This window comes from Notamacropus eugenii, chromosome X (genome assembly GCF_028372415.1).
Source record: "Notamacropus eugenii isolate mMacEug1 chromosome X, mMacEug1.pri_v2, whole genome shotgun sequence".
NCBI lineage: Eukaryota > Metazoa > Chordata > Mammalia > Diprotodontia > Macropodidae > Notamacropus > Notamacropus eugenii.
Window position 1 is genome coordinate 100,352,930 of NC_092879.1, and position 13,227 is coordinate 100,366,156.

The 13,227-nt window shown below is 42.0% G+C and overlaps 1 protein-coding gene across 1 annotated transcript in view; it reads left to right on the plus strand.

The window, feature by feature from the left end:
* Positions 1 to 13,227, plus strand: part of TEX11 (testis expressed 11) — a 183,437-nt gene that overhangs the window by 120,391 nt on the left and 49,819 nt on the right. Inside the window, exons 14-16 of the mRNA XM_072627254.1 lie at positions 7,249 to 7,400; positions 9,216 to 9,301; positions 9,765 to 9,902. Of these exons, the coding sequence (XP_072483355.1) occupies positions 7,249 to 7,400; positions 9,216 to 9,301; positions 9,765 to 9,902 (376 nt within the window). The remainder of the gene's footprint in view (positions 1 to 7,248; positions 7,401 to 9,215; positions 9,302 to 9,764; positions 9,903 to 13,227) is intronic.

Sequence of the window (13,227 nt, forward strand, 5' to 3'; positions counted from 1 at the left end):
AACCCTTCCTACAGGCCCACCGGCTTTACCTTGCCACCAGGGAGGGAAAGGCAGGGTAAAGAACAGGCCAAGGACATGTGCCTTTCAAGGCGGGGTGAGTTGGGGCTAATTGCTTCTCAGACCGCAATCTCTGCAGCAACCACTAGATGGTGCTCCAAGCACCGTCCTCTTCTCAGGGGCTGGCAGTACCTCCTGTGAGTCTCGATTTGGAGTCCCTTTGTGCATATATGCTCTTGCGTGTAGTCCCATGAAGATCCTAATCTCACGCCCAACTTCATGTGGCCCCAAAGGATTACTTATGCAAATGGGGAGTGAATGTACTAGAACCCAAACTAAATGAGCAGAGTCCAAGCTACTGCTGTGAAGGTCAGAAAGCTCTCCACACAGAAGGCCTGGATGCACTTCTGCTTTGCAGGTCTCCTGTTGGCCAGTGCTGGCTGGCCAGGTGAAGGCTCTCAGCTCTCTGGACTTTAGCAGGCTGGTCACCGTGGTCCAAGGGCCATCAGAGTTCTGTTCTCTCTCGGACTTCTTAAAGGTTTCACCCTGGGTTCTGGGAACACCACAAGGGTCACCACTTCTGGGACAGTCTCTGAGCATATTGTCCCTACTGTGGCTCAGAGTGTTTCTTACAAAGTGTAGAAAGCCTGTTGTTTTAAGATGGAGCTGCATACATCCTGGGTGATTCAGCTCCTGCTCCATTCATTTCCTGTCCTTGTCTGGGGTCTAAAAAACCCATAATATTGCAAGGATTATTCTGGTTCAATACGGACCCCACAAATAAGGAAATAAACAATGTGGACATAATTGTTAGAGGGCCACTTAATCCAATTAGAGGAACAAGTTAAGCCCATGGGGATGCCTATTTGTGTGTGAACAGTGGATGTCCCCAACAGGGCTCACTGTAATTGTAATTAGTTACCAATGATCTGTTTCTATGAGTTAAAGCAGATGTGGCAGGATCCACTGTTTGGCAGCCTTGTTAACCATTAGTTTGTACTTCTGGGTATCGTAGAGCAGTGAAACCAGTTAGAATTTAGATTTGCTGCTGATTTGAACTGGTCCTTCCTCCAGGTCTAGAAGAAACGAATTAATCATTCGTACTAAAGCATTTGGCCATACTGACCATGCAGGGTCATAAGGGTTTGGCTGTGCTTAATGCTTAGCTAACTCTACCCAAATTTGTTTAATGTTGAATCTGACATCATCAGGAGAACTGGGTTCCAATAGTTAATAAGTAAACTATATCCAGATGACCTAAGGTTGACGACTTTCTAAGGCTCCTCTCCAGTGGTATGGCTGCTCATGTCAGAGTGAATTCCTTCTCTATTAAAGGTTGGGTAATTGGTCTGTGATCCTCTGGACAACTTCATCTGAACAGAGCAGGAATAGAATGAATGTTTCAGGGCAAGGCTTAGTCGAATTCAGTGACATTTATGGGTCCCCGAGAAATGTGCTCCATTGAAGGGTAATTGGGAAAGAGGCTTTTGGCCGGAGCTTAGCATCCCTGGACATGGGGCAGTGCTTCAGAGATCAGTCAGGACGCATTTATCAATACTGTGTGCGTAGGATGGTGCTAAGCACCAGGAATCCAAACAAGAGAAAAAGACAGCCCCTGCTCTCAAGGAGTTCACAGTCTGATGCCATGAAAACAAATAGGGACAAACTATAGGCAGGATAAATTGGAAATAATTAACAAAGGGAAGGCACTTGAGTGCAAAGGAATTGGGAAAGGCTTTCTGTAAAAGGTAAGGTTTTAGCTATGACTTGAAGGAACCCAGGAGATACAGATAAAGGAGGGAGAAATGTATAAATTCCAAGGCTAGAATGAGCTTCAAGATGAAAACGTAGCTGGGGTGTGGTAGGAGAAGGCCAGAGTGCAGCCTGGGGAGGAGCAACATGCTGCGTGCTGGTGATTGGCTTTAGCTATATATTCATTTAACTGTGAGATCCTTGCCCTGTGACTTAATGGCCACACTGCTAGAGGGACTGGATGATATCAAGGCTGACATTCTTGTGATAAATTAAATCAGAAGTCAACAGGAATTGCAGCTAAATGGAAACATGGCTCACAGGTCTTTCTTGGAGAGAGAAATAAAGGAACTGGCAGAGTTGGTTTTATTGTACATTCAAAAACAACAACAAAAATCATTTCATGGAGTAGTTAGTAACTTATTGCAGTGTTTATGTTGCGTGTTTGCAGCTTGTTGTAAAAGATGAAAATGGAGACATATTCTACAAAGTATTCGAATAGGCCCTCCAACTAAATTAACATGCTTTATTTTTTAACATATAGTTTTCAGTGAACTTTGCTTTTCTCTCCTGTCTTCCCTCTCCATTGGAAAAGAAAAGCAAGAGCCTTGTAACAAGCAAAACGAATTCCTGCATTAGTCATGTTCAAAAATGTAGGTCTCATTCTATATCTTGAGTCTGTTACCCCTTTGTCAAAAGATGGAAAGCATCTTTGCCACCACAAGAAGTGCGTCACTTTGTACTTGAACGTTCGGAGCTTTCGCTGAAAAGGGGAACGTATGAAGAGAGGACAAAAATGTCTCGGACACGCGGCTCGGGAGTAAGAAATGAAAGAGTTCGATGTAATCAGTAGATTCCACACAAGCATTCTGTCTCCACATCCCACTCACACTTCAAGAAGAGAGTCCAGAAGCCCTGGAACAAGAAGGAAACCAACTTCGTTGGGACAGAGGAGAAATAAGTGGTTAGAGATGTTGGAGTAATTTCTGAATGACAATTAACCTGTAAAAGTCAAAGTCAAAATCTATGCCAAATTAGAAGACTGTAAGTGAGAAGATGAGAAATACAATGAAAACAACTTATTCAAACATGCTGTGGGGAAAAGGGATGAAAAATTAACTGGAAGTCAGAGAACTCGAGCCTAAAGAATGGATCCATCAAAGAGCAAATCAATGATAGAAGGACATCACAGAAAGTGAGAATCATGAGATAACATATCAAAACATAGATTGCAGGTAAGCAGTCCTTAGGGGAATATGTTTGATTCCAAGTGCTTTCATTAACAGACAAAAAGAATAAATCTATGAATTTCACATGCAACTAAAAAAATAGAAAAGCAACAAATCAACACCTTCCCAACTAAACACCAAAGTAGAAATTTTGAAAATCAAAGAAGAAATTAACAGAAAGCACAAAACCCACTGAATTAATAAATCAGAACTTAAAAAACTAATAACATAAATTAATCTGATTTTAAGAGAGGAAAAGCAACTTACTTATTCATATAAAAATGTGGGAAGAGGATTAACAAATGAAGAGGCTATCAAGGAAACTCAGAAATTATCTTGTCTAATTATGTCAGAAATGATAATAGATGAAATAGGTGAGTGCTTATGAAATATGAAGCACCCAGGTTAGCAGAAGAAATAAATCATTAAAAAAAACTAATATCAGAAGAGGAAATGGAGTAAGCCATCGTAAATTTCCAAAGGAAAAAAACAAAATAAAACTTCAAGACAGGACTAGAAGGATTTACAAGTGAATTCTAGAAAACATTTAAAGAACAATTAATTCCAGCTCCATATAAACTACTTATAAAAGTTAGGAAAATAAGGGACTTGTCCAAACTCTTTTTGATAAAAATATGATCTTGATACCTGAACCCAGGGAGACAAAGCAGAGAAAGAAAACTATAGAGAATATCCCTGATGAACATTGATGCAAAATATTAAATAAAATATTTGTAAATAGGCTACAACAACATTTTAAAATTATTATTCACATTGACCAGGTTGGATTTATACCAGGAATGCAGAGGTAGTTCAATATGAGAAAAGCTATAAGTATAATGGACGATATTAATAGCAAAAATAATAAAACCCACATGATTATGTCAGTAGATGCAGAAAAACCTCTTGACAAAATCTAAGACCCATCTCTGTTTTAGAAAGAAACACCAGAAAATATGGGAACAAATGAGCTTTTCCTTAACACAGTAAGTAATATCTGTAAAAAATCAAGAGCAAACACATATATAGTGGGGAAAAGATGGAGGATTTTTCAGTGACATCAAGGGTAAAATAAGTATGCCTATTATCACTGCTACAGTCTGACATAGTACCAGAAATGCTTGTAATAGCAATGAGATAAGAAAAATTCAAGGGAATAAGCACAGACCAAGGGGAAACAAAAGGATTGCTTTTTATAGATGATATGATGGTGTATTTAGAGAACCCTAAAGAGTCGGCTAAAAATTAATTGAAACAACAAATTTAAAGAAAGTTGCAGGATATAAAAGAGATCTACACAAATCATTAGTATTCCTGTGTATTACAAACAAAACCCAGTGGGAGGAGAAAAAAATTCCATTAAAAATAACTATAGAATTGATAAAATACTTGGACAATCTATCTACTGAGACACATATGGGAACCATGTGAATGCAACCATAAAACACTCTTTACAGAAATGAAGACAGACCTAAATAGTTTGAGAAATATTTATGGCTCATGAATAGTGAGAAACCATAGTAAAATTCATTTGGTGGGACAAAAATGTCAAGAATATAAAGAGAATACTGAAAATAGAATGGGAAGGAAAGGGACCTGGTAGTATCCAATCTCTAACTATACTACAGAGCAAAATAACCCAAATGACTTGATACAGATTAAAGCTGGAGAGGTGGATTAGTAGAACAGAGCAATAAAACATTTATTTGTTAAGACTGTACTAAGGGCTGGTAACACAACAAGATTAGGGACACAACATACAGAAGTAAACAAAGTTAGTGGCATAGTATTTGATAAACCCAAAGAGCCTAGCTACTAGGATAAGAATTCACTATTTGACAAAAACGCCTTGGAAAACTAGGAAGCAGGCTGGCAGAAATTGATTTTAGCCCTCAGCTTCTCACACTAAATCCCAAGATAAGCTCCAGATGGATGCATGACTTATATGTAAAAGGTCATACAATAAAGAACTTAGCAGACCAAGGAAGAAATTACCTTTCTGATCTATTGATGGGGAAAGAGTTCATGACCAAAAAAGGAATGCAGAGGATCACAGATGAGTATTTGCAGCCTATCTGTTGTAAAAGATGAAGATGGAGACAGTCTTTAAAATATTGAATTAAATTCTCCAAACTAAATTCAATTGGATAATTTTGATGTTATAAAAGTAGAGTTTTCGCATAAACTGAAATTGAAAAGGAAACAAATGGGAAAAGTCATTCATCAGGTTTCTCTGATACAGAAAGGTCTCATTTCTAAGATATTTAAGGAAACAGATTCAACTTTATAAGAATACGAACGATTTCTCAATTGATAAATGGTTGAAAGATAACTTTCTAATAGGTAATTTTCTAAGGAAAAGACTCAAACTTTCAACGCCACACGAAAAGTGCTCCAAAACAATAATTAGAGAAGTACAAATGAAAGCCGTTCTGAAATTCCACCTCACACTCATTAGATTTGCAAAGATGACAAGAAAAAAAGGGAAAAGACAAATGTGAAAGGGGCTATGGGAAAATAAGCATATTGTTGGTGGCTTTGTGAACTGGTCCAGTCGTTCTGGAAAGCAATTTGGAACTAGCTCTGCAAAGTCACTAAACTATGCGTGTGATGCCTAGTGTGTGCCAGACACCATACAGAGTGCTTCAGAAATATGATCTCATTTGACATATAGGACCCAGTGGGCAACATGAACTCTCCCATGCAGTTGGAATAGAATTCTTGTCTGACCTCAGTTCACTTTGTTAAATGGCTTTCAGGGACTTTTTGCAGTGAGGTCAAAAGCTCATGATTGGAATTGATTGATTGAGGCTTGTTGTCACCTAGTTAAGGTATCAGAGCTAAAAAGAGGTAGGGGGTATTTCAAGGAGTCCAGGCCAGAGCCTTGGGGAACACTCAGGCTGAGCTGGCATAACATGGATGAAGGTCCAGCAAAGGAGACAGAGGAGGAGGGTGGTCAGACAGAATGTGGTCCGTAGATGTGGATCAACCATGTCACCTGAATCCCCTCCTATCTTCCCAATCATCTTCCACCTGATTCCCTGATCCAGTGACACTTGACCCTCCACCTCTTGGGTCTTGGTATTTTCCATGCCTAGAATGCTCTCCCTCTTCCACTCCCAACTATTGATCTCCCTGGCTCCCTTTCAGTCCCACCTAAAATCCCACCTATAGGATGCCTTCCCCAACTCCTCTTAATTGTATTACCTTCCCTCTGTTAACTCTTTCCTATTTGCCCCATTAGATTTTAAACTCCTTGAGGGCAGGGACTGTCTTGTGCCTTTTCTTGTACCCCCCGAACTTAACACAGTGCCTGAACCATATAGGGGGTGCTTAATGAAATATTTGGTAATGGAAGAATGAATTGCAACAAGTGCTTAGTTCCCTCTTTATCGATGTACGCTCTGCATCTAGTCCAGGGGCCCTCAGAAGAGCGCTTTTTAAATGCAGAAACACAAAGAGAAAGGATTACGAGGGCAACTCATTCTGTTCTAATTCAGTTCTTCAGATATTTCCAAAAAGAAACTCCCCTGAACCCCAGGGAGGAACCTGTGCCTTAAGCAGTCCTTAGGTGGCCCCTGGGCAAGGTGGCACTGAGTGTTGACTTCTCTCTCTTCATCTCTTCCTGAGCTGAAGTCTCTATTCATACTGAGGAAGAAGCCATTAGAAATCTTTTTGAAATGAAAAACAGTCCATGATGGCCAGTTTAGTCAGCACTTAGGAAATGTTTTGTTGACAATTTTTGGTTTTAATGCCTAACAGTGGACTATTAGCGTCTTACTTTGCTTCACTTCATGCTGTCCTCCTGTTTGCAGCATTCCCTCCTACTGCTGCGTAAGATGCCAAAAAAGAGTTTTATAATATTTGATACCCGCTGGGTGTTAAGAGCTTGCCAAATGTTCTTCAGGAACATAGAAATAGGTGTGGGCCTAGGCTGGTCTTCTCAGAATCTAAATTTGACAGATGGGGGAGAAAAGATGGGCCCAAAGGAAGCAAGTTTGCCACCTTGATTCCCTAGCCCCTGTTGTTTGTCTAAATATGGGATGGTAAAAGTACAGGCTGAGATAGAACGATGGCAGATAACTTCTGGAACTTTCTGCTTTTTTCAACTCTCTCTTAGAATGCTATCATGTCACACATTTTAAGCTCTCTGATGTGGGAGGGTGGGGACAACCTTGGGTCCTTTGATGTTCGGGAATCAGTGTGGTGAAATTGGTAACTAGAGCCAGACCTGTCTTCCAGATCCCTTACAAATGTTTCTTTTTGCCAGAGATTCTGTCGGGTTTGATTTTCTGAAGACTGTGTGTAACCAATTTGAGTCGTCAGCAGATGTTGGAAAAGCCTTTCTGCTGCATATTGAGCTCCTCTTACAAAGGAAGGAAGACCAACTTGCTAAGGAGAAGGTTGAGGACATCCTTACAGGTCTGTACCTGGTTACTGAAAAATGCTAATCTGCAGAGAATCACCCTAAACCAGAGGGAGGGGAAAATAGCAGAAGGTGACAGGAGAGAACTTGGGGTTCCTTTTGTCACCTTCTCCTTTGTCTGATGGCCACTGAGTATAGTAGCCCCTCATCTATCCAGAGCTGAGCCACCTGGAAGGTGTCAGGCGGCCAAGAGTCAGGAAACAAGTAAGCCACATTGTTAGCAGTCACAAAGTCTGTCCACTTCAGCCTCATGCTCAGGGCCTACTTTGAGTTGGTGTTTGTTTACTTTGGTGCACTTTGCACTGATAACTAACTTGGTTATACAGTTCTACAGTTTCACAGCTCAGAGTAGTTTTAGCAACAGCCAGTCACTAAAGTAGGAGAAGGGGGTGAGGGACTGTTACAGCTTGGCTGCTGCAGAAGGAGACCTAAAGCAACCCAGGACCATTTGGGGTGGAGACAAACAGTACCTCTTCATGATGAGGACCCCAGATCATCCTTCAAAGGCGAAAGTGTGCTGAGTGTACTGTGTAAGAAGGCAAGGAAGCTGGGAAATAGAATCTTTTAGAGAGGTTTCTGTCCAGTTAGCTGGTTAAATATTTGTTTCTTTTAAGTTTTAGTTCTTAAAAGCTGGCTATGCAATTGAATCACTCCCTAAGAGTTCTGAATAGGCACAGTTTTATGAGCTGTGGAAGATTACCTTGTAGCTTTGTGGTACCTTACCATTTTCAAAATGCTTTCATATTTACTATTTCATTAAATCCTCTCCCATTTCTCCTCTCCTCATCCTTAGAGATAAGGAAACTGAGACTTTGAGACCTTAAGGGACTTGACCTTGAGCATACAGAGAGGAAGTGGTTGAGGCCTCCTGTGCTCTATCCACTACCCTATGCTGCAGAGGGAGGATAGCATGCTAATTTCTCAGATGGAGAAATTGATCCACAGTGAGCCTAAGCGACAGAGTCAATGGTAGGGCCAGTACTTGGAGCCAGGTTTTGTGATTTCTGTCTCTCTACCAGAGCTGTCCCATGGTGCACTGTCCCGTGGTGGCCATGCACTTCTTGGGACAGGAACATTTAGGTAACATGTTAGGTAGCTTTCTGACTCCTGGCCCAGTTGTTAGGACTGACTCTCTCCAGAGCTGATGACTGGCCTAGGAGTCGGTCTCTCTCAGGAAGGAGCTCTAATCCAGACTTTGACACAGGATCTCCTTTTTCAAAAATGGCAGAGGACAGAGCGTGTGTTTGTATCAAATTCCCCTTTGGCTAGCATGCTCTTATGGTGTCAGTGGTTCCTCAATAGGCCAATGGCTTGGAACCTTGTACATTTCTAGAGCAAACATACTTGTCTGTGAGTCACGGGGTTTAAACTGATAAAGCGTATGTGTAAACTTAGTCTTAAAGTGCTTTACATGTGCTAAGGCAAAATTGGCCTCTACTGTGCACTTGGCCTGATCTCCTTAGTGCTTTACACGAGAAACCTCTTTCTTATTAATGATTTCTGGCATTGCTGTTGGCTCGTTCACAGCTGTCTATTACCTTGCCAGGAAATGATCCAATTTGGAGCCTAGAAAATGGGTTAAAAGAGATTGAGGGAAGGGGAACTGTCACAGATCGATGGAGGTGGTGCCTCCTCAATTCTGATTGTACCGCTTGATTTGGAACGCTTTTGTCATGTGGATGCTGATAAGAGGCATTCGCAAAGGGCTTGTTTTCAATCCCTGCTTGAAGATTACAGTCTATATAGCTGACACTATTGATTGACACAGAAGTTGTAGATTTCTGTTTATGAATGCTTTGTTTTTTTCTCAGCTCATCATGCAGGAAAAGAATTGCCTTCCCAGATATTAAGTCGGCTGCACAGCATTCTTTGGAAACAAGCTGCCCAAAATTTTGAGGTTTGGAAATCTTTATAATTTATTATATCCTTCCTTTCATTTTCCTCAGGTCAGACAGGCTCTCACAAACTTTCAATGTGCTTAAATGGTCTCCCTGTCCCCAGAACTTCTTCCTTCTCTAATCCTTTTCTTTACAGGCTCCCAAAGTAATCTTTCTAATCATCAAATCACTCCCCTGTTCAAAAGTCTTTAGTGATGCTACTCTTTCCCAAGTGTGCTGATCAGGGCTGAGTATATACCATGACATTTAGCCTTTAAACCTCTTAAAACCGGGCTCACTTGAAGGAGAGTAGTCATTATGAAATGTCTTGTGGCCTGGGGAAAGAAAGGAATATCTTTCTAAAGTTTACCTCCATTAGTTTTCCTGTTGTAATTGTATTGGCTTCTAGAAACACTTAAAGAAGACATCCAAAAAGTTGCCCATCTCTCACATGTGTTCCTCTGGTTTCTTCTCAACCCTCAGGCACAGAATTACTCTGAAGCCCTGCACTGGTATAACTATTCCCTGAGTTTCTATTCGTCTGAGCAGATGGATCCGAACTTGGCCAAACTGCAGAGGAACCGAGCTTCCTGCTACATTTATCTGAAGCAGCTGGACAAGGTGCTTTGGTGTCTCTCTCCCGAGGAGGCAGAGAGTGGAGGGATGGCTGGCGAGGGCAGTATCCTTTATGTCTTCTTGGCAGTCATTGACACTAATGTTACTTAGAGTCATTCTCTAGTCGTGGCTCAGTGAGGGCTAACCCAGGGCTCAAACTGTGCACGGTTGAGGGGGTCACCTCGAGCAATAGAACATGTCCAGTGAGGCATGCAGATTGTCTGGAATTGCAGGAAAAAAGCCCTGCTGGGTCTCCTGCTCCTGCTTTACCAGAACTGTTAACTAGAACGGGAGATGCAAGAAGAGGGCCTGCTCGTTTGGTTTAGTTGACAGTCTCTTCTGATGCGTAAAAATCCTGTTGGAGATGTGAAAGGCCATGATTCTCAGCCACCTGCAGTCTGGCCCGGAGTGAAGGTGAGCATTGCTCACTCAGGTCAGAATCCTGTTCTTTTGCCTTTTGGGCTGATTGCCTGTGGCTTTCTAAGCAGTCTTTGCCATGACCATGAAGTGACTTTTTGGAAGGCGAAAGAAATGGATGATGACCTAAAGCTAGAACCACTCCTATTGCACACGATGTTTGGTAGTTCTCATTGCAGCACTTTGGGAAACCTTATTCCTTTCAAGAGATCACAGATTGAATGTCTCCACGTATTTGGCAGGACAGTTCAGAGAGCTCCATGGTGGGTGTGGGTCACTACTGCCTCAGTTGGAGGGTGTCCTGTTGTCCCCATGCTATTCTGAGCGAGTCACTCAGGGTGCGCTGGCCTGGATCCTGACCTCAGGAGAAGCATTTCTTCAAGGGCCTTGCCCTCATTTTGCTGCCTTCTTATTGTATTTGTCTTCTACAAAGAAAGGGCTTGTTTCCCCTCAATGTTTGGAAGGAAAGGAGGCAAAGTTTTGAGCCCAGAATCAGGAGAAGCAACATGATAGAGTAGAGCTAAATATCAGCAGATCTGAGCTCTCCTTCTGTCTCTTCAGCTGTCCAGCAGTGTGACCTTGGATAAGTCATTTCCCCTCACTGGGCCTCGTTTTCTCTTTGTAAAATGAGATCTCTAAGGTTCCTTCTAGCTCTAAGTCCTCTAATCATAGGCCCTTAAGTCAAGAGGTGGAAAGGATCTTCGAGGTCATTTATTTCAACCCCTCATTTGACAGAGGAGAAAATTGAGGCCCTGAGAGGTAAGTGACTTGCCTCTCTCACTCTTAGCTGAAGCTGTAGTCTTGCTTTTCCATATCTTTAAGCCAGGGGTTCTTAACTTGCAGTTCGTGAGCCCTAAGGGTTGGGGTTTATGGATACATTACAGGAAGTCCATGATCCCCTGTAATATCAAACTTGATATCAAAAAACATTTTGGTGTCTGCATCTCACTAGAATTGGCTTCTTTTGTAATTCTCTGCATTTTGTTTTCTACGTCTAAATGCATTCTTCTGAGAAAGGGTCCATAGACTCTAGCAGCCTGCCTAATGTGAAGCAGTAGAATGTTAGGAAAACTTGTTTTCCTTGGGAAGCTCGTGCAGGAATAATCCCCTTCAATTCTGGAGCCCTCTGTGATGTTGGAGACAACAGTGAGGGACTATTGATGACATCCCGTGAATGGACAGGTTAATCAGTACGTCGTTGGAATTGTTGGGGTGGCAGGTGGAGGATATATTGTGGCAGAGCTTCCAACTTCTGAGCTTGTAGCCTGCTATTTCTACTTGTACCATCTTGGCCAAGTTCTTTCCTTTTTCTGGGCCCATGTAGCTTAGATGAGGTCTGAGCTCTCTTCTGGCTCAAGAAGTTTGGGGTGAATTTGATGGTACCCTGACCCTAGAGGTTGTGCTGGAAATAATAGCAGATCATAGAGTTAAAGCTAGAAGGGACCTTAGTTGCCATTGAGTTTGACCCTTAGTATACAGATGGGGAGACCAAGGCAGATAGAGGTTAAATCTGAGTCCAGATCTGAGCCTCAGGCTCCCTAACTCCAGTATACAGTGCCAGAGAAAAACCTTCCTTGGATTTGACATGGGGCCATGATTGTCCATAATGGTCATACATTATTAGTTCTCCTTGAGTGCGTCGGCTGCCTGTGCTCCTGGTGAACAAAACGCAAGCAGCCAGGAATTGGAAACCATTGAGCCTTATTCCAGCAGCTGCCACAGAAAGCATTGCTGTGATTTTTATTCAGCTCTCAGTAGACAAGCTTTAACATGTAACTATACTTGTTTTATATGGTCCCAAAGATCTTTCTCGGAGGGCTGAAAATGAAGTGACCATTTTTGTCTACAAGCAGCCAGCGTCTTGCTCTGGCCACTAGGTGGCGATGCAGCTTCTGTTTGCATTGGGTCCATCCCATTAGGCCTTGCCTGACTGGCTGGAGATGCTTTTGTGCAGCTGTGGAGGACGGTAGACAGCCATTTTCACACTCTCCACTGTAGAAACACAAGACAAAATCAAGACTTTGGAAGCCATGAGATAAAGGTTCATTTCTGAATGCATGGTGGTACAAATCTGAGGAGCTTCCCAGCATCATGTCAGACCAAACAGGGATGTTTGTGGTACCTGTGTCCTAGGGTGGTATTATCTCACCAAAGGAGATAATGTTTCTGCAAACTGATTGTTATTGTTGTACTGATACTACTGAACATTACCAATCCTAGAGTGTTAGCATTGGAAGGGACCTAAAATGTCATCCTATTGAACCTCCTCATTTTACAGATGAAGAGATTGAGGAAAGTTAAGTGATTTGCTCGAGGTATTACACTGGGCCTGGGACCCTCCTAGGATCAATCCATGTGAACCTACTGAAAATACCACTTTCATCATCTAATCAATAGTTCTCATTTATTTGAAGTCCTGATTCTTTAGCCTGCTATTCAAAATCTTCTAGTGTCCTAAGTCACAGAGAAGCCAAGAAGGCTCCTTCCTATGAAGGCTTTTGCCTTACTTTCCTAACTCTCATCCATTCCCATCTCCATGTTCTTTCCATTATGAGCTGCTTCTCTTATTGGACAGATACAGGAGAGCTTGAAGACACAGTCCATGCCTGTTAGTTTTAGTCTAGAGAGAGGATTTGGTTGCCAGAAATAAGTAGAGAAAGCTTGAAGACAGTGTATGGAATGCAGACTCTTAAGTCTGGTGGAAAATCAGAGGTCATTATAGGCAGGCAAGAGAAACTGAACTAGGATTCGAAGGATCTGTAAGACTTCATAAATGGAGAGAGAGCTGATGAACGTGGGGAGCATGGAGGTTCCACATGCATGTTCATTTCTCTGGTAATAAATCTGCTTGTGGTGCATGTCTCGTGGACTTGAGAGATTAGTTTTTGGACTGTCTTTCTTTTTGCTTGTACTT